The sequence below is a fragment of the Cydia fagiglandana genome, chromosome 12, assembly GCF_963556715.1.
Source record: "Cydia fagiglandana chromosome 12, ilCydFagi1.1, whole genome shotgun sequence".
NCBI classification, from domain to species: domain Eukaryota; kingdom Metazoa; phylum Arthropoda; class Insecta; order Lepidoptera; family Tortricidae; genus Cydia; species Cydia fagiglandana.
Window position 1 is genome coordinate 14,163,045 of NC_085943.1, and position 21,155 is coordinate 14,184,199.

Below are 21,155 nucleotides of genomic sequence, written 5' to 3' on the forward strand. Positions count from 1 at the left end.
TGGTATGAACTAAAATAACTTCTGCACCACTTCACGACACATGAAGACATTTTTAATTACAAAAAAACGTTGTTTTTATAAATCAATTTTGCCATCCGTCACTGACTGTCATCTCGGTCGAACTGAGGTTGCCAATCGAATAGTTTGTTAGTACCGCCTACCTTGAGGGAGTTTACGTTGGGTAATAATTGAGCGGACAGAATACTTCCATACTAATATATGCGTTCACTGGTGTAGTTGGTTTGTAGCGTACAGCCTAGTATAAAATTGGCGAACCGACTTGAACGATATCTGTGCTTGAACGTCTAGAAACGCCTTAAGTCAGCTGTCATGCTGTCAATGTCAGTCAAAACAAAGAAAAAAAATATAACCGCTTCTTATTGAGCGTGTTGAAAGTTGAAAATATAAAAAAAATAAACATAATTTAAAGAAAACCGTATAAAATAATCATTTTTATATTGCAGTAATATGTCTGCAAACAAAATTTTATTTGAGAGAGGTGTGCGTAATGCTGTGAGTGTCTAAACCATTTCTCCTACGATATTCATTTATAATCACATTTTTCTTAGTAACTTATTATATTTGCTTTTCAGTCTCAATCTGAACAATATGAAGGGGTGGAAGGTAACGACTGGGACGATACCTCGCTCAACTCCGCGTACGACTCGGCGATGAAAATAGCGAAGGCTGAGGTCGCGAAACGAGTGGCTATGTCTACAAACACACAACTGGAGGACCGCGATGGTAAACTTTTACTTGGAATAATTTCGCTACTAGTTAAGGTGTGTTCGTTAACTTGAGGTTACCATACATTGGACCTCCCATAACAATTTATTTATTACATGCACATTGTATGTAACAAAAATAGGGATCTGTTTGAGTGCATATTTGGTATCATGTTCTCTGATTATTAGCAGTGGGGAGACACTCCTGACTTCGGTCAAAGTCGGCTCCGTTCGGCTCAGCATTGCTTCAAGCAATTATCAGGGTTGACACAACTTTGCGTGCACAGTCACAGATAAGATAGTTACTTGAATGTTGTCAACTCTAAAGGCATAGTGCCGTAAGTTAAAAATTACCATGATTCGACCCTGAATTGCTGTCAAACTTTGGTTTTGTAGGAAGTGTCCTTTCTGTATAGTAGTACTATTAGTTATTCTGTGTTATTAGTAAAAAGTATAGGTTAAAGAGATCCCCGCTATTTATGTTACACCTTGCATAAGTGATATTCATAATCAAATAACTTCTCATTTTTCTCACACAGTATGGACTATGTACAGGTAGCAATACTATAAGCTTATCACCTTTGCATACAAACTTCTATGCAGGGCAGGTACCTTTTCTCTGCAGCTGACTACATTCTAAAATGTTTCAATAAATCCTTCTGGTTTTGCTTCTTTATAGATCCAAAACAATCCAAAAAGGCTGCAAAAGCGCAACAGCCAGGGGCCAGCTCATCAAAGACAAAGAAAGAATGGAAAGCAGGCATGGCATGCAGAGCGGTTTATGACGACGACGGGCTTGAGTATGAGGCGTTTGTGCTCCGAGTAGTTGATGATAACCATTGCGTAGTTCGATTCTTAGGTGAGAAATATTTACCAGTACCATAATATCAGGTAACTTTAGTCCACAACTTAAAACTATGGTCCAAATTCAAGTTCCAGTAAAATATGTACAAGTATTTTTTAAATTATCTTGAAAATATTATATAGAAAGAGCATTAGTGTCTCTAAGCTCCAAAATAAATGTAACAAATACAAATCATAAAGGCTCGTTAAGAATTATCATTAATAATAATAATAAATTCTTTATTTGGCAGGCAAGAAACCCAAAAAAATTAATACAATACAATATAATAAAATAAAAGGTGTAAAAGTAAATATACAATACAGTAAAAAAAAATAGTAAAACTTACAACCTAAAACAATGAAATAAAACATTTACAAACTTTAAAACTAAACTAAAATAATTTTAACTAAACTTTTAAACTAGACCATAGTTGTACCATTGTACTTAAGGACTATAGTTACCTGATTTTATGGTATTTCTTTTTATTTTGTAAAGCTTTTGTTTGGTAAATTATGTAATTTTTGACCCCATCCAATAATTGGCCGTTTTAACACTATTTAAAAGCAGCAATGAATATGTGGGCTATACTGAAAGTTTCTGGATTCTGATATATGAGACAACTCATTTTTCACCTCAGCAGCTCGAACAAGGCTACTTTGCTTCTTAAAAACAGTGAGCAAAATCGCAGACAAAATGAGTGAGCAAAATGCGATTTTGCTCACTGAGTGAGACAAAATGTCATTCAAGTGACCTTTATAGTCAAATGTCATTTCAACATGCGGGGTCTAATACAAGTTCGATATACTTGGGTTCTATTATCTCTGTCCCTCTAGGTATGTTCTCACTGCTTAGGGTGAAAATTTTTGTGTACTACACGAGATCAAAGTTATTTACATCTTGTGCGCTTTTCAATCCCTTACTACACTCAAGATTCTACATTCTACATCTTTCGCTTGCATGGGACTCAAAATAAGCACTCGAAGAAATATCAAACTTTGATCTTTTGTTGTACAAATAACTATTTTCTAAGTGGCCAGTCCAGGAATTTTCAGTATGCCCTAAGTAAAAGAAAATGGTCCAATGATGGTACTTTAGAGTCCCAAGTAAATTTTATTTCACTCATTTAGCCCAACATGTTGATTTGGTAACAGATACAGGATACAGTCAAGTCTGTAATCGGAGCATTCCACGGGCTGTCCCGTACAAACGCATTTTATTTCCTGTGTTGCGACTTTTTTTTCGGCATTTAAAGCAGGCGATTATTTTTCTGTGTATTTTTTTGACTATTTGTCATAGAAAAGGAAATTCTTATACCTGCTATTCTTCAGGAAATTCGTGTTTGTACGGGACAAACGGTAGACAATTTCATGGAATGCTCCAATCTGTATCTCATGGAAGTTGTTAAAACTAGCCCAAACCTAGCAAATTTTATATTTAAGTATTTATTTTTATTACATACATGGAAAACCAACAGCTATAAACATTTCTAATAACTACAATAGATTTACAGAGCCAATTATAGGTTCTCACTTATAAGAAGTAAAATATATACAGACGACCGGTCTGGCCTAGTGGGTAGTGACCCTGCCTGTTAAGCCGATGGTCCTGGGTTCGAATCCCAGTAAGGGCATTTATTTGTGTGATAAACACTAATATTTGTTCCTGAGTCATGGGTGTTTTCTATGTATATAAGTATGTATTTATCTATATAAGTATATATATCGTCGCCTAGCACCCATAGTACAAGCTTTGCTTAGTTTGGGGCTAGGTTGATCTGTGTAAGATGTCCCCAATATTTATTTATTTATTTATTTATATACAAAGATCAAATGACGACGATGATATTCTAATAAGTACCCAATATAGTCTAGTACCTTGCATAGAGTTTATTAGTTGGTTACATCAATTATTACAGGTTACGAAAATTGTGAAATGGTGCCAATAGAGAGCCTAACACCCAGCCTTGGCAAGAAAGAGCGTCAAAAGCAAATAGAACAAGCTGCACTTGAGAAGGAAGATTATCCCAATTTCGATTGGAGAGAGTGCGAGAGTGATAGAACTATGGGTAAGAAGCAAAAGGAACAGGCGAATGATCAGCCAAACTTGGAATGGAGGGAATGTGAGAGTGATAGAGCTATGAGCCCTGGAAGTACAGGTAACACACATTACATCATTAAATACTGTTTTGATAGAATAAAATTAAACTATGAATATTATGTCAAGTGTGCTACGTCAGTCATTACACTCGAGCCGATATGCGTGCAAGCTGGAAGCGAGCGCGCGATAAGAACTTAGACCTAAAATACCTAAATGGTCATATGGTCAAGTAAGTAAAAGTGCATCAACACCACAGTTAACTTTTGTAGGGCTAATGTAAGAGCATGCACAGATTTGTGCGACAGTGACTAGGTAAGCTGCCTAACGTTACCATATTGTTGCAACTGCGGTAGGAATGCAACTTTTAGTTAAAAAGGAAAACATATAGTTATTTCTTCTCCATTCGGCGGTAAGGCGTGCGACACTCATGGATAAATTTCGAGAAACACAAAAAAAAGTTTAATTACTAATTTTGAAATTACTTTAGGTGCTGTAATCCAGTAATTAAACATGTTTTTGCGTTCCTCTAAATTTGTCCATGAGTATAGGTCGCAGGTTCGAACCTTAAATTGTACTTAGAAATGAGCTTGGAAAACATCGTGAGGAATATACATCAACAAACACATCAATACATCTACTTGTCAACGATAACTATTAATGAGTACTGGATACAGGCAATATCAGTTGTCACAACTGCCTGCCTGCTTAAACAATAATAATAATAACAATATAGACTCAGATGGCAGTAGCTGTAATAAAATTAGTGCCTTTGCCAATGACTTGTATTATGTTGCCTAGTGGACCTTAGGCTCCTTAAGCGCGCCGTGGCAAAAATGCCATGTTATATGCTCAGGATAATTATAACGTTTAAATCTAATTTAAGTTCCACGTCAGAATGTGCAATGAGTTACCTCCTTTGCGCTACGACATGGGATTCTTCAAGAAGCGGGTATTTAGGGTTGTCAAGGGCTCAACACTTAAGTGGCTCCTGTCATGTTGCTTATGTCCACGGGTGACGATGACCGCTTCACATCAGGCGGCTCGTCTGCTCGTTTACTATTACATAAAAACATCCTATTCCAGACTATTCATACGGAAGAAAACAGAAGTCGCCCAAAAAGAAGAAAAATCAGAAAGCTAATTTCGAGTTTCCTGATATGCCGTTCCCAATGCCCAGTATGCCGAGTATGCAGATGCGAAACATGATGGGAAATGTGAGTTAATGTTTTTATTATTCATGTTTTTTAATTTATTTGGACAATGTAATGCAAATTGTAACCTCAAAAGTAGTGGTAACATTTTTCCTACAAAATTAAATCTGAGTAAGTATGCACTTAATTATAGTGTCGTTTGTACTTATGATTGTACCGCAAAATTAGATATCATAGGAACCCTAGCATCTCGGAACAAAAACATAATTTAATTAGCACTAACTTTTGAGGTTAGAAATATTCTAGCATAAAAAATAGACAGTATGATTATCTCTGCCTATGACAATGCTTCTTGCCAAATTATAACTTTTATTGCAAAATAAAATTTGTGTATTCCCTTGCAGCTCGGTTCCATAGAGATGCCGTTACCCCCGCCGCCGATCTCGATCCCAACGGAGCGCCCCGACCCGGAGGAGCAAGCGGTATCTTCCATGCTAATGAGCTGGTACATGAGCGGGTATTACACGGGACTGTACCAGGGAATGAAACGGTAAGGTTTAGCTAGCAGCTTTATTACCTAGGCAATAGAGTCTCTTCTCTTACAGCTCGGTTCTGTAGGTCTCGAGCCCAACAGAGCGCCCAGACCCGGAGGAGCAAGCGGAATCTTCCATGCTAATGAGCTGGTACATGAGCGGGTATTACACGGGACTGTACCAGGGAATGAAACGGTAAGGTTTAGTTGCCAGCTTTATTACCTAGGCAATAGAGTCTCTTCTCTTACAGCCCTGTTCTGTAGGTCTCGAGCCCAACAGAGCGCCCAGACCCGGAGGAGCAAGCGGTATCTTCCATGCTAATGAGCTGGTACAGGCCCGTGTAATAGGGCCTGTACCAGGGAATGAAACGGTAAGGTTTAGCTAGCAGCTTTATTACCTAGGCAATAGTCTCTTCTCCTACAGCTCGGTTCTGTAGGTCTCGAGCCCAACCAAGCGCCCAGACCCGCAGGAGCAAGCGGTATCTTCCATGCTAATGAGCTGGTACATGAGCGGGTATTACACGGGACTCTACCAGGGAATGAAACGGTAAGGTTTAGCTACCAGCTTTATTACCTAGGCAATAGAGTCTCTTCTCTTGCAGTTCGGTTCTGTAGGTCTCGAGCCCAACAGAGCGCCCAGACCCGGAGGAGCAAGCGGAATCTTCCATGCTAATGAGCTGGTACATGAGCGGGTATTACACGGGACTGTACCAGGGAATGAAACGGTAAGGTTTAGCTACCAGCTTTATTACCTAGGCAATAGAGTCTCTTCTCTTACAGCTCGGTTCTGTAGGTCTCGATCCCAACGGAGCGCCCAGACCCGGAGGAGCAAGCGGTATCTTCCATGCTAATGAGCTGGTACATGAGCGGGTATTACACGGGACTGTACCAGGGAATGAAACGGTAAGCTTGAGCCATTTGAGAGGGAGAAGATAAAGCCACCAAAACAAAATTTATGTATACTATAGTGTAGTTCGTTTTTTTAGCATTAGAAAGAACTTGAAAGAAGGTAAGCGATCTTGCATGTCTTTTAATAGAAAAACGCTTTTTAATTCTTTATAAGGCATAAGGGTGTCAGGAATTATGCAAAATTGAACTCTATCACTTTGAAATAAAGTTCAAAATCAGGTGGGATATATATTCCCTCTGCCTTATAAAGGCTTAAAAATCAGTAACTATTACTTATGAAAGCAGAAGAATGTAAATGATCGTATTAGATTCATAATTGTTACATATTTGCCGTAACTTATTTTTAAATGTGTTTTTAATTTAAGACACATCAAGATTGTTTACCTTATTTCTAAAGTTAAAAAACTAAAAACGAACTATAGTTATATTAGTTGCCTGTGGAAAGAAAAGTACAGTCAGCGTGTACCAAAAATGCTTTTTTCTAAAAAACTTATATTCTAGTGCTAAAATAAACGTATTATAGTGGCGTTCTATAATGACATTTCCCTTGTTTCAGAGCAAAGCAAAGTCGCAAGCGGGTATGATATTCAACCAACCACTAAGAGCGAATGAAAGAATGTTTTCAATTTTTATAAATAATGCATTTTTCGTTTAATTAAAATGAATATTAGGAATTCATTCATTAAAGTATGCCTGTGGATTTAAGAAGTTTTATGTACAAAATATACAATTTCAATATTTTGATTTATTTATTTTAGAGGTAACAAATTTACCTTACTTGTGATGCGATTTGTAAAAAAGCGTTAAATAATAAACGTTTAAAATATAAATATACATAAATAGAAAAGACAAATAAATAAATATATTAATAACATCTTACACATATCAACCTAGCCCCAAACTAAGCAAACCTTGCACTATGGGTGCTAGGCGACGATATACATAATTATATAGATAAATACATATACTTTATACATAGGAAATTCCTTCCTAGGGACCCATGACTCATGAACAAAGATTTGTGTTCATCACACAAATAAATGCCCTTGCTGGGATTCGAACCCAGGACCATCGGCGTCACAGGCAGGGTCCCTAACGCACTATAATCCAGTAACTATGTCGCCTTTTGTAATGGGGTTCGTTTGCGTCACATCCGGTAGTTCAGATTTTTTGCAAACTTGTTTATTATGTTGGCTCAATGAATAATCAATGAATAATAATAATAAGTTTGAGACCTCGAGCGCCGAACGCAACTTTGTCAAAAACCGAAAAAACCGTGAACTTATCCGATGTTTTTAGATTTGGGCGATTACAAACCTAAAGGACTAGTTTTTAGGGTGCCTTTCCCAAAGGGTAAAAACGGGACCCTATTACTAAGATTCCGATGTCCGTCTCAAGAATTGTCTCTGTAGGTCTAATAGTTAGTTTCCGAGATAAAGCCTTTCAAAATTTAGTTAGAATGGTTATTAAGATTTTGTATACCAAACTGTAACTGGGTAATTTTCATGTACCTATGAGCTCCCAACTCAATTATAATATTCATTTAGATACGGTTTAGTCAACTAGGTATAGTTCGTTTTTTAGCATTAGAAAGAATTTGAAAGAAGGTAAGCGATCTTGATATGGTTTTTAATTGAAAAACGCTTTTTAAAAATCAGTAACTATTACTTATGAAAGCAGAAGAATATAAATAATCGTATTAGATTCATAATTTTTACATATTTGCCGTAACTTATTTTAAAAATGTGTTTTTCAATTAAAATACACGTCAAGATTGTTTACCTTATTTCTAATGCTAAAAAAACGAACTATACATATAATAAAATTGACCAATCACCGGTCAAGAGAACGAAACAAAACGATAGCTCAAATTCATTAATTAGAATCAGAAACGCGTATGTGACACCCTTAACATAGCAACATCCATAGACTACGAAATACAAAATCAAGCTTTTCAATCTCTTACCCGATAAGGCCCACACGGGGTACTCGGCTGAAAAGCTCTCCATTATATCACGATTGTATACAATAGGTACTATAATACATAATAGTACATTATTGTCGAGGTTCGGAAGTAGCTACTTGCAGGCTGAGGATTCGTTTTAAACGGACGACCTTGGGAGTCCGTTTAATTGAATCCGAAGCCAGCAAGTAGCCTTCCAGCCGAGTCATATATAGTGCTTTTCTCAAAAATGGTGCAAGAAATATAAATATCATAGAAATATTTTACAAAACCCATGTTCTTGCGTATATATTTTCACAGAAGAAAGCCCTTGCCGCCTTTTTATTTTTTTTAATAAAAAAATAGAAGTGTATTTTTCTGCCGAAAATACGCCAACCTATTTGAGACAACTAAATAGTCGCGGTACTAATCATCTGTTTGGCTGTTTAATGGGCCTGTGCCTTCATTTGATATGGCCATTTCAACTTTAAAAAAGTTTGGAACTCGACAAATAATGGAATTTGTATGCAACATTGCAGTCCTAAAATCGAGACTGCAATGTTTTTAACTTTTTAATTTTTGACTGACCATAAACTCCGCGCTTCGCAACCTATTTTTTAGACGGCAAAGTCAACTTTGCCGTCCATTTTTGAGAAAAATTATATATATACTTAGGTACAGTCACCACACGCAGCCACACGGGATTGTTATGCCATTTAAGGTTCTTGTTAAATTGGAAATTCTATAGCGCATGTTTGAACAACTAATTTAGCTTGGACCCTAAATGGCGCAACAATCGCGGAGCGTGATAGGTACCAAAGAGTGTAAATATCTAAACTCTTTTTAACCGACTTACAAATCTCAAATAAGGAGGTTATCAATTCGGTTGTATGTTTTTTTTTATTTTTTTATTTTTTTTTATGTTTGTTACTTAGGCCAAGAAATAAGAAGTTATAGAGGGAAATGCTAGGAACACAATTTTTGACTCCGTAACTTTGTTTGGACTAGTTAGGAGGTGAACATATCAAAAGTCCCCGGCCGTAGCCCCGGTGCTGGGGGGGAGAGGGAGGAAAGAAGGTCTCATTTTTCGGTTTTTCACTAATATCTTGGAAACTTTGCGTCTTAGCGACATGACTACTGAGACAAACCAAAAGCTGATAAAATTTGTTACAAGTGTTATTCAGTCAAGTTTTTCGATATCTTGAATAGTTTTTGAGATATCCTCTCTTGAAAGTTTATTTAGGGCTTTCAATTTTATCTTGATATCTACATTAGTGAAGCTGCTAGGCCGTGTTTGGTATCATTTTCGTATATATCGGGGGTGCTGAATTCATTTTTGGTATCACATTGACACCATTCCTTAGAAAAAACATATAAACTTTAAACAAATACCTTTTTTTTTAAATTCCTCTTCACGCTTAAACCGCTCAACCGATTTAATTGTAATTTGGTATACAGATATTTCGAGTCCCAAGACAGGACATAAGATACTTTTTATCTCAATAATCATCCTTTAAAGTTGTGAAATGGAGTATGGGGGGAATTCAACTTCGTCGACGAAACTGAATTCCTGAGGTAAATACTGCTTAAGGTAAAGTTTGAAGTCATGTTAGGTATCATTTTCATCTAAATCACAGATATATACCATCCTAAATTTCACCTAAACCGGTTCAGCGGTTATTGACTCCTCATACAAACTTCCACCCCACTTTTCACATCCTCAAAAGATGCTTTTGGTTATAAAAACCATCCTATGTCCTGTGTCGAGACTGAAACTATTTCTATACAAAATTTCAACGAAATTGGTTCAGCGGTTTAAGCGTGAAGAGGGATTTTTAAAAATATATTTTTTTTTATTTTGGTTTTACTTCGGAATAGTGTCAATGTGATACCATAAATGAATTCAGCACCCCCGATTTATACGAAAATGATACCAAACATGGCCTAACAGCATCACTGATGTAGATATCAAGATAAAATTAAAATCCCTAAATAAACTTTCAAGAGCGGGTATCTCAAAAACTATTCAAGATATCTAAAAACTTGACTAGATAAAACTTGTAACTAATTTTATGAGCTTTCGGTTTGTCTTAGTAGTCATGTCGCTAAGATGCAAAGTTTCCAAGATATCAATGAAAAACCGAAAAATTCGACCTTCTTACCCCCCTCTGCCCCGCAGCACCGGGGCTACAGCCGGGGACTTTTGATATGTTCACCTCCTAACTAGTCTAAACAAAGTTACGGAGTCAAAAATTGTGTTCCTAGCATTTCCCTCTACAACGTTTTTAGAGCATTCATTTACTGACCTATACTCCATAACTCCGTCATTACTGGACCGATTTTGAAAATTCTTTTTTTGATTGAATGTATATGCATACAGATTGGTCCCGTTTTTGTCAAAACCCAGTTCTGATGATGGGATCCATGAGGAATCGAGGGAACTCCTCAAATCTTAAAGGCATACACTTAGTGATTTTTGGTTTTTTATCAACGAATCAAGCATATACATCCAAAAAAGTGACATTTGATGAAGTGGAACTGCTGATGATGATCAGAACGGAACTCTTCAACGACGCATAGTTCACGGTTGGCGATTTGTCCTCTTCGTTATGTTTGTTAAGCAAGTTAAGTTTTTAAGCCACATTTTTGTCAAGCTCGAGTACTGATGATGGGATCCATGAGGAATCAAGGGAACTCCTCAAATCTTAAAGGCATGCGTATAGAGATTTTTGTATTTACATCATAAAATCAAGCATTTACATTAAAAACCGTCGCATTTGATGAAGTGGAACTGCTGATGATGACCAGAACAGAACTCTTCAACGACGCATGGTACACGTCTGGTGATTACGAATTTCGATTTTGACTTGGACTGGGACCCGGACTCGGACTCATACCCGGACCCGGACCTGGACTCGGATTAGATTCGCACCCGGACTCGGACCCGGACTCGGATCCTGACTCGGACCCGGACTCGAATCCGGTCTGGGATCCGGACACGGACACGGACCCGGCCTCGGACCCGGACTCGGACCCAGACTCGGACCCGGACTCGGACTCGGACCCGGACTCGGACCTGGACTCGGACCCGGGCTCGGACCCGGACTCGGACCCGGACTCGGACTCGGACTCGGACTCGGACCCGGACTCGGACCCGGACCTTGGCCCGGAAAACCACTATGATACCTTAACTAAATAAACCACTATGATTACCTACCATAAAATGTAGGTATAAAGTATGATGATGCCAATCTTACTAACCCCTCCCGCTTAAACCCCCGTACACCGCACCGCATGCGCCATTAAGTGGGCTAGGTTAGGTTTGAACTGCGATCCTCACAGAACCGAACAAGGGTTAGGTTAGGTTGAAACTCGCAAGCCTTACAGAAACGGAATGCTACTTGAAAAATGGGTTTGATTAGGTTCGAACTGCGATCCTCACAGAACGGAACTGCTATCTGAGAAGTGGGTTAGGTTAGGCTAGAACTACGATCCTTATGGCTCCTCTACACGATGGGCCAACGCCGGCCACTCCAAGGGACGCATTTATGCGTTAGAGGGAGCAAGTAATATTGCTATCTCTTTCTACCGCATGGCTGCGTCCCTTGGAGTGGCCGGCGTTGGCCCATCCTGTAGAGGAGCCATTACAGAAGCGAAATGCTAGTATAGCCTGACAACAGTTTATTTGACCCTCGCCATTTTGCGGATTTTCAATGGTACTAATTTCTTTTACTGGCAACAAGTACTCTTTGACAACGAACGTTGGATGTCATCGAATGTCACCGATGTAAACAAATAGAAAATATCTACGAATATATTCAAATATAAACGGTTTTATTACAAAAATGCCATTAAAAATATTCCAAAGATGCTAAAAAATTGTAGTGAATGCAATCAAATACTTACAGCTTAAAAAAGACGAAGGATTGTGTTGTTTGACTTGTTGTTGTTGGTAAATTTTAAAGTTGACATGACCGGTATTGACGTTTTATAGTGCGGTTGTATTGAACTGGTTATCGTATCGTATAGGAAGTAACTCAAGAAAATTGAAGCAATTGCTGTGATCATGTTAAAAAAATTGAAGGCGATTATAGGAATAAAGGTCCTATAATTGAATTGGAGACTGAACGTTTTATAATAGAGGTTGGTCGTCCTGAAAGCGACACAACATCTGATGAAAATCAGACTTCGTCAGAGTCAGAAAACGAAGAATATATAAATATTAAATATTTAGAATCAGATTTTGACGATTAGGTAAATTGAAAGAACCGAATTCTCTGTAAGGAATGTTTCTGACATTATACGAGTATCAACATGAAGCCAATGCCCACTACCCCAACTATACATGACGTACGCACATTATTGCCATACGTAAGCTGTTTGCAGCGACACTATCTCAGGGTTAAATAAACTGTTGTCAGGCTTTAGAAAAATGGGTGGTTTTACCTCCTTTTCTACATAGTGTACAGTCAGCAGCAGATATACCTGAGCGGGCAAGGTGTCCAAGAAAACATATACACTTCAATCGTCACAAAAATAAGGACATCTAAGATGTCATTTTCACGTAGGCTTCCATTTCGTCACAAATACCTTAACTTCTGAGTTTTTCTTTAACACATACACCCTTATTTAATCACAATGACAATAACGGTTAAAAAGTCAGTGGTAACTAAGCAATCAAATTCAAGCTGCTGTCATTAATACCTACACGCACTGCCAATCACGTACGTCAGCAGCCAGGGTGCCACCAGTTGCTAAGCAGTTGTTATTTCAATGGTAACTAAGCATCAACATTTTATCTGTTTAACTTTAAAATAAATACTGTAGCACTACGAATTGACACCTCCTTTCTTAAAGAAGTATTTTATCGTTAAGTGTCAAACTTATACAATAAATAAGTAGGTTCTACTAGAATGATCGGTTTTTTTATTTTAACTGTCATATGCAGCTGTTCTTCCAAACCGTTGATCATATTATATACCTATGTTAATATATTTATTTAGCCCACTTATTGTAGTAAAATATACTATACAGGGTGGCCCATTTAGATCGGCCAGTATGGGAAAATCTGATACTATACGATATACACCGACCTCTTCTTAGGAATCGTGTTATCGATTTTAGTAATACGAAAAACTGCATTCATACATTAAAAAAAATGTGTACTGAGCTCGGGAATCGAACCCCGAACGTTTTGAAAAATAAAACTAAGACTATTTCTATTTAGATATCGATTGTGTAGGTCTTAAGCAATAAATGTTAAGTTACTATGAAACATGATGTCTGAAATTAATAAAATGCATTGTTTTCATATCCTTTAATTTAATTTAGTCAGTTTTCGAAGAGACCAGCCATTTTTAGGGTTCCGTACCCAAAGGGTAAAACGGGACCCTATTACTAAGACTCTGCTGTTCGTCCGTCTGTCCATCGACATCCGTCCGTCCGTCCGTCTGTCACCAGGCTGTATCTCAGGAACCGTGATAGCTAGACAGTTCAAATTTTCACAAATGATGTATTTCTGTTGACGCTATTATAAGTAACAATAAATACTAAAAACAGAATAAAATAAAGATTTAAGTGGGGCTCCCATACAACAAACGTGATTTTTAGGGTTCCGTACCCAAAGGGTAAAACGGGACCCTATTACTAAGACTTCGCTGTCCGTCCGTCCGTCCGTCCGTCCGTCCGTCCGTCTGTCACCAGGCTGTATCTCACGAACCGTGATAGCTAGACAGTTGAAATTTTCACAGATGATGTATTTCTGTTGCCGCTATAACAACAAATACTAAAAACAGAATAAAATAAAGATTTAAATGGGGCTCCCATACAACAAACGTGATTTTTGACCAAAGTTAAGCAACGTCGGGAGGGGTCAGTACTTGGATGGGTGACCGTTTTTTTTTTCTTTTTTTTGTTTTTGTTTTTTTTTCATTATGGTACGGAACCCTTCGTGCGCGAGTCCGACTCGCACTTGCCCGGTTTTTTGAGTAGTAAATATCAAATGGCATTCCGCACAGGAGTAATCTAAGTAACGCCCACTGCGGGTTCAAACCTACAACGTCCTGATAGAAAGTCGTACATACGCTACATGTGACATTATCTTCAAAAATTATATAAACTAATGCGAAATTAACATAAAACCAGAAGACACAAATTAATAATAGAAATGAAATCCAAAAAAAAACAAAAAGCTGTAATCTCTAGGTGCGTGCGACTGAGATTTGAACCCGCGGTCTCTGCTTTGAAAAGCAAACGCCTGTTACTGAGACCACGACGTGCCTTGACAATTGGCTCTAAATTCGGCTTCAGTTAGCTTTTGCTATGTGTCATTCGTCTTGACGATTCTGTTAAAAGAAATAGTTTGCAGTAAGTTGACCGAGAGGCTCCTGTCAAATGGTTGAAGGGCAAAACGTGAGATAGATGTATGTGATGACAAGACTGTACTGCTTTCGATGATTGTCAAAACGCTTTACCTGAAATTAGCATGGCTATCTTTTATTCAATATTCGACCATACTTGTATGCTTTAAAGTCTATTTTTCCATATTGTTCAGATATATTTGACACGTTGACCGCTTAGATACCATTGCTTTTTTGACAGCTAAGGTATCAATGACTTGTTGTAAGTGTAGAAATTAATGAATAGCGACTGTTAACATATTTGTGACACGTTGAGCGCTCACAAGTAAATACTACCATGACAGTCAACAACTTTTTGACAGTTTAAACGTTTACCTCTCTTTGAGCACCTGGAGTGTATAGCGACTTCTGCTGCTGACTGTACTATCTACTATAATCTTTCACCGGCCCCCAAAGAAGTCGGTTTTTTTTTCTTAAAAATTATTTATGACAGACACATGTACTGGCCGAAATCTACAGAAGAAATAATAACAGCGAAACAAAAATACCATTGTCAATCTAGCGTTTTTGAGAATCATACAGAATTTCGATAACTACATTTTTTACGAGCAATGGAAACTGAAAATTTCGAGAACCAAGAAATAAAGGTGTTGCACAGTCAGTCCAATTTCGACCAGATCTCTACAGCATCAGCAGACATCGCAGTCCAGTGCGAGGAGGCTGAACGAGATATCAATGCGGGATCTAGTGTACCAAAGATTACAATCAGTAAAACTAGATCGCGTAAATACGCTGATTTACCTCCACGTACTAATCCTACAAGGAAAGCTAAAAATCGCGCTAAGCAGGCAATCGACGTGATATACGATAAGAAAGTAATAAAGATACTATATATTCGTCCTAAAGCTAGGAAGATACAGAAGAAAGTCGCAAAAAGGCCGAGAAAGGCCAATGTCGGACGGAGGATTAAAGTGAGGGCACGACTACCAAGGAGTTCGGATAGTTCCATTTCTTGTAGCTGTGGAAGTCAATCTTCATAATTTTTTTAAAAGCAATATATAATTCTCTTGAACCATAATTATGGCAAACGTGCAGAGGGTATCGTCAACTATAATCGAATTATCCTAATGCCAGGTCTAATTGATTTACCGCGGGCCAGACACAAACGTTGGTCATCGCATCCAGGATGGTAAGTTGTATAAAGTGGTTAAGAACGATGTGTAGTGAACTCGCGGACGTCAGCTGCCGCTGTATTACGTTTTACGTGTTTGGGTTGCTCAACCCATCAACGGAGCGGCAGCTGACGTCCACGAGTGTTCATTACACATCGCCCTTTACCACTTTACGAGTTATCGGCCCGGGACGGTCATGAAAATCTGATCCTGGCATGCGGAATAGGAACCCTTGTTGAACGGCACCTAGCTACCTTCGATAGTTTTGTACGGGCTGTACCTACCTAATGCCACATTGTTAATGTTATTTATGACTTTCTTTCTTTGATTTATAACGATTACAACTTTTAGATTAATAAATGTACCTAAAGTTCATTTTTGTATTTGATTTGCTGTTCTTGACCACATTTTCGGGGATTTCTAGTGCCAATGAGACATATTTTTCTCAGGTTGTATATTCGTTTGTTCTTTGATCTCGTGATCTTCGTTCAGGAAACGAAGGAAAAGAAATAGGCAAGTATATACGTAGGTTTTATTTTTTATATATACTGGAGTCAGTTATGTAACGCTGCCATACATGACCCAAAAAATTTTTATTAAGCTATGAGCTTCATCACATCTGATATTTGAGTAATTCTAAGCATTTCTAGCGTGAAGTGGGGGGGAGGGTGGGGTACAAAGACGGCCGCCATCCGTCATCTTTAAAAAAAATCTACTCTGATCCTGGTGGGTACTAGGGCAAGTTTGGTATCATTTTCGTATAAACCAAAGACGTAGAATTCATTGCTGATATTTGTTTTTTCAATTTCATAGTAATTTTACAAGAAAAACGTAAAAAGGTGAAAAATTTGGTTGGAGATTTTTGCTACGCGGAGCCGAAACTACAAAAGATAGAAAGTTGAAATTTGCACACTAGATTACATTTATAAAGTGTACAAGAGATAAGAAGCGATTTTGAGAAATTCAACCCCTAAGGGGGTTAAAAAGGGGATGAAAGTTTGTATGGGGTTCAAGTTTTATTTTAAGCTAGGAATTTGAAACTTCGTAAAACGATATATTATTAAAATACAAGAAAACTAATTTCAGCGTTTTTGAAAATTCATCCCCTAAGGTGGTGAAAAAGGAGTTGAAAGTTTGTATGGATATCAAAAAAATTTTCGAACGCGGGACTTGAATCTTTGTATTTGGGGATATTATTAAAAGACAGGAAAAGTAATTTCAGCGTTTTGTAAAATTCATCCCCTAACAGGGTTAAAAAGGGGTTGAAAGTTTGAATCCATTACAAATCCGAGTAGACACCAGTGTTGGGCGTAATTAATTACTCGTGTAATTTAATTACTAATTTAATTACATGTAATTGAATTACAATGTAATTGAATTACATAAAATTTAATTACATGTAATTAAATTTTCTGTGTAATTTGCAATTGTAATTACATTAATTAGTAATTAAATTACTCAATTACTTTTCATTTACTTTTTTAATAATATGCAAATATGAACAAATTTACTTGGAGTAATTATAAAGAAAAACTTTTATGAATTCCATTATACGCTGGATAACGTTATAACATATTTTTTAATACAGTTGCTCAAAAAGTGCTACTTTACGTAGCTGTTTAGCGTGCGGAAAGTTGGTTATCTCGAACTAGTGCTTTTTACTTTTCCAATTTTTTTAAATTTATACTTGTTCCAATTCACGACTGATTGATGATGAGTGTTAATATTTGTTTCCTTTAAACGTCGTAATCAGCATAAAAACCTACCGTTAATGTAAGAATACGAAACATATTACATATTTCATATTTAATTACTTACCTCTTCATCATTATAACACGTTTATTTTTTAATATTCAATATTGAAAATTCCGTTCTTAATAAGTTGACTGAATGGAACGGAATAGCTGCCAAACGCCCATAGATATAATATACTTAAAGACGACGTCTAACCGAGCTGTCACTGTTACCACTTTTGTTTAGTGTACGATTAACAATGTTTTTCTTATTTTTTCGCAACTGTATTAAAAAACGTCGTTCGATACACGTGCGGAAATGTCATTCTTCACTCGTCCCGAGTCTTGCCACTCGCCTGCGGCTCGTGGCAAGATATCTCGGTACTCGTGAAGTAATGACATACCTTCCGCACTAGCATCGAAATGTACTATTTTGTCCCTGGAATCATACCTTTACAGGGTACTATGTGACAAACCACGTTGAATATGGCGGTCGGCGCTTACGTCGCGTAGCACCGCATTAGTATTGGGGCGCCGCTAATAATGACGTAAGCGCCAACCTAAGGTGCCTTTCGGGTTGGACTGTAGCAAAGGGGGGGCTGGGACTTAGAATTTTTTTTGACAAAGTGGTGTCATTATGACACTATTTTTAAATGATTGTAATGTGTAGATCACGTCAAAATAAGCATCTTTTACTGGAAAAACTTTTCTCTAAAATAAAAAATGGCTGAGTTAGACGCCTCCAAAGATTGATGTTTTTAAAGGGAGCTGGGACTTAGAAAATTTTCATCGCGAGTGGTGTCATTATGACATATATTTTAAATGATTGTAACTTATAGAACACGTCAAAATAAGCTACTTTTACTTGAAAAACTTTTTTCTAAAACTTTATTAAGAACTGTTTTAAACCCTGTTTTTTCATTTTCTCAAAAAAATTCCAAGTTCCAGAAACGGCCCCCCTTTGATACAGTCCGCTATTTTCAATTTTAGAAAAAAGTTTTTCAAGTAAAAGTAGCCTATTTTAACGTGTTCTATACGTTACAATCATTTAAAATATATGTCATAATGACACCACTCGCGATGAAAATTTTCCAAGTCCCAGCTCCCTTTAAAAACATCAATCTTTGGAGGCGTCTAACTCAGCCATTTATTTATTTTAGAGAAAAGTTTTTTCAGTAAAAGATGCTTATTTAGACGTGATCTACACATTACAATCATTTAAAAATAGTATCATAATTATCAAACTGCACAACGGGACTTAATCGCGTATTTAAGTTTTAAGATTTACCTCCGACGTTTCATCCCTAGTGCGCAAAACGTTCAAACTGATAAACAAGACCAAGTGCGGGTAGTTCGAAAAACTCGCGCGGCTAGAAGATGTTGATGTCAACTTGAGCCAGTCTTCTCCGAGACCACGGGGACAACGCCGTCCGCATAGTGTTTTATGAAAGCCAAAAAAGTGACATCCCCATTTTATTGCAAATTACTGTAGTTTAGATCATTATAAATGCGAGACTAAAACTCCCACGTTTCTAATTTGTGTAGTTTTTGAGAAATATTTTTTTGAAAATCGGGTTTAAAATACCCGGATATTACGAAAAAAAATTATATGCTGCAAATTATTTAACAAACTGTTCTGTTGCCCTAAGTGTTTAATAAACCCTTCAAAGACGTACGTTTAGAGGTAATCACGGCCTCTATAAGTACATTTGATACAAAGATATTAATTATTTATTGATTTTAGTTTTTATTTTTTTTCTTCCATTTTCCGCCGTAGTCGCCAGCGATATTTGCATGGCAGCTTTATTATTATGTCTTCTATCTACCCTATTTTTTACAAGACATAATTCCGTGGAACATTTAATCTACAGTGAATTAAAATTTTCGTTCAGGGCTGCCACTACCCAATATCCGGATTTCCTCGGATATAAAATTAACTCAGTACCTATACAGGAATGCACTAACGTAAATTTTCAACGCTGGATATTCGATTGGTTATCGTAAAAATTTACCGATAATCGGTTAAAACCAGTTACACAATATTTTTTTTAAACTGCTAATAGTGTCTGTTATGCTACGCTAAGTATCTATTATGATGCGAAATACAACAAAATGCTGTTTGATAGTGTTTATAATAAACTTTCGCAAATATATTGTTTTAAAACATGAATTACAAAAAAAAAATCAACAACAAAAAATGTTTAAAACAAGTTACTGTATGTCTTCTTCTACTTCCAAGCTCTCTGCCCCATTTTGAAGCTCATAAAAGCTGTCGTCATGTGTTGTCTTCATCAGATGGTGGTATAGATGCATCCTGTGGTGCTTTTAACAATTCTATTGCGGCAGATGGTAGGGGTCGCTTTTTAATATTTTTTTGTCGTTGCGAAATACTATGCCCCGATATTATTGGGTCTGATGAGACTAACGCTCTATGAAACAAATCAAACATTGTTTTTATACGATGCGATTTGCGAGTATGATGTTCTCTATCGTGACGCCAATATTTATTACGAGACTCTGCTGCTTGCTCGGAGAGCATTCCTACTGGAACAGAAGAGTTTCGTATAATTGCAGCTCCATGGGCCAGAAGTTTATGTATGGTCACTGTCATAGGACACCATTTATAGCTCTGAACATATTTTTCGGCCAGTTCTTTTCAGAAATTACCGAACTTCTCTGAGTCTATTGGAAGACCACTTGATAATGCAACCAAAATTGTGTGGAGATCGTCCAGAAGCCACTTCTCTATTCCAAGTATGTTTGCAAAAGTTCCGCGGTGTTTGTCGGACAAAACTGTCCTAGCAGTATTGCCGTCATTAGTAGTGCCACTATTTGGTCGTACGACATCGACTAAAACACCAATTTTTTGTCGGATTTCATCTTGTATCCTTTTTTTGCGCTCTTCAATAAGGTGACCTACATTCGATTTTTTTGTAATGTACCTTACTAAATCAGTCTTCGAAGCACTGGCAACACTTTTTTTCCATATTACCACAACATAAAAACCAAGAACAATAGATATCCCCGACAAAACTATGTTTAAAATTAAAAATACCAAAGTGTCAACCCTAGAGGCCGGGTAACCCGGATATAAAGTGTTTAGGCGATTACTTGAATGTTCCACGGAATTATGTCTTGTAAAAAATAGGGTAGATAGAAGACATAATAATAAAGCTGCCATGCAAATATCGCTGGCGACTACGGCGGAAAATGGAAGAAAAAAAATAAAAACTAAAATCAATAAATAATTAATATCTTTGTATCAAATGTACTTATAGAGGCCGTGATTACCTCTAAACGTACGTCTTTGAAGGGTTTATTAAACACTTAGGGCAACAGAACAGTTTGTTAAATAATTTGCAGCATATAATTTTTTTTCGTAATACCCGGGTATTTTAAACCCGATTTAAAAAAAAATATTTCTCAAAAACTACACAAATTAGAAACGTGGGAGTTTTAGTCTCGCATTTATAATGATCTAAACTACAGTAATTTGCAATAAAATGGGGATGTCACTTTTTTGGCTTTCATAAAACACTGTGCGTCCTCGAAACGTCGGAGGTAAATCTTAAAACTTAAATACGCGATTAAGTCCCGTTGTGCAGTTTGATAATGTTTAATAATCGTGAAAGTTTAAATCAGTGTTTAGTATCATAATGTCACCACTTAATCAGAAAAAAATGTCTAACTC

General features: G+C 37.1%; 1 protein-coding gene and 1 long non-coding RNA gene across 2 annotated transcripts; both read left to right on the forward strand.

Moving 5' to 3' along the window:
* Positions 1-349: 349 nt before the first annotated feature.
* Positions 350-5,386, forward strand: LOC134669602 (survival motor neuron protein). Its single transcript, XM_063527252.1, has 6 exons — positions 350-513; positions 594-744; positions 1,405-1,584; positions 3,485-3,724; positions 4,750-4,880; positions 5,222-5,386. Exons 1-6 carry the CDS (start codon positions 469-471, stop codon positions 5,369-5,371), a joined length of 897 nt encoding a protein of 298 aa, XP_063383322.1. The 5' UTR covers positions 350-468; the 3' UTR covers positions 5,372-5,386.
* A 441-nt stretch (positions 5,387-5,827) lies between these two features.
* LOC134669603 (uncharacterized) lies at positions 5,828-7,002 on the forward strand. The gene is made up of 2 exons (XR_010098923.1): positions 5,828-6,252; positions 6,815-7,002. It is a non-coding gene; the product is annotated as an uncharacterized LOC134669603 (long non-coding RNA).
* Positions 7,003-21,155: the final 14,153 nt, after the last annotated feature.

Coding starts and splice junctions, on each gene's coding strand:
- LOC134669602 (XM_063527252.1), top strand. CDS start 469: ATGTCTGCAAACAAAATTTTATTTGAGAGAGGTGTGCGTAATGCT. Junction 514..593: donor AGAGAGGTGTGCGTAATGCT/GTGAGTGTCTAA, acceptor TTTGCTTTTCAG/TCTCAATCTGAACAATATGA. Junction 1,585..3,484: donor TTGCGTAGTTCGATTCTTAG/GTGAGAAATATT, acceptor CAATTATTACAG/GTTACGAAAATTGTGAAATG.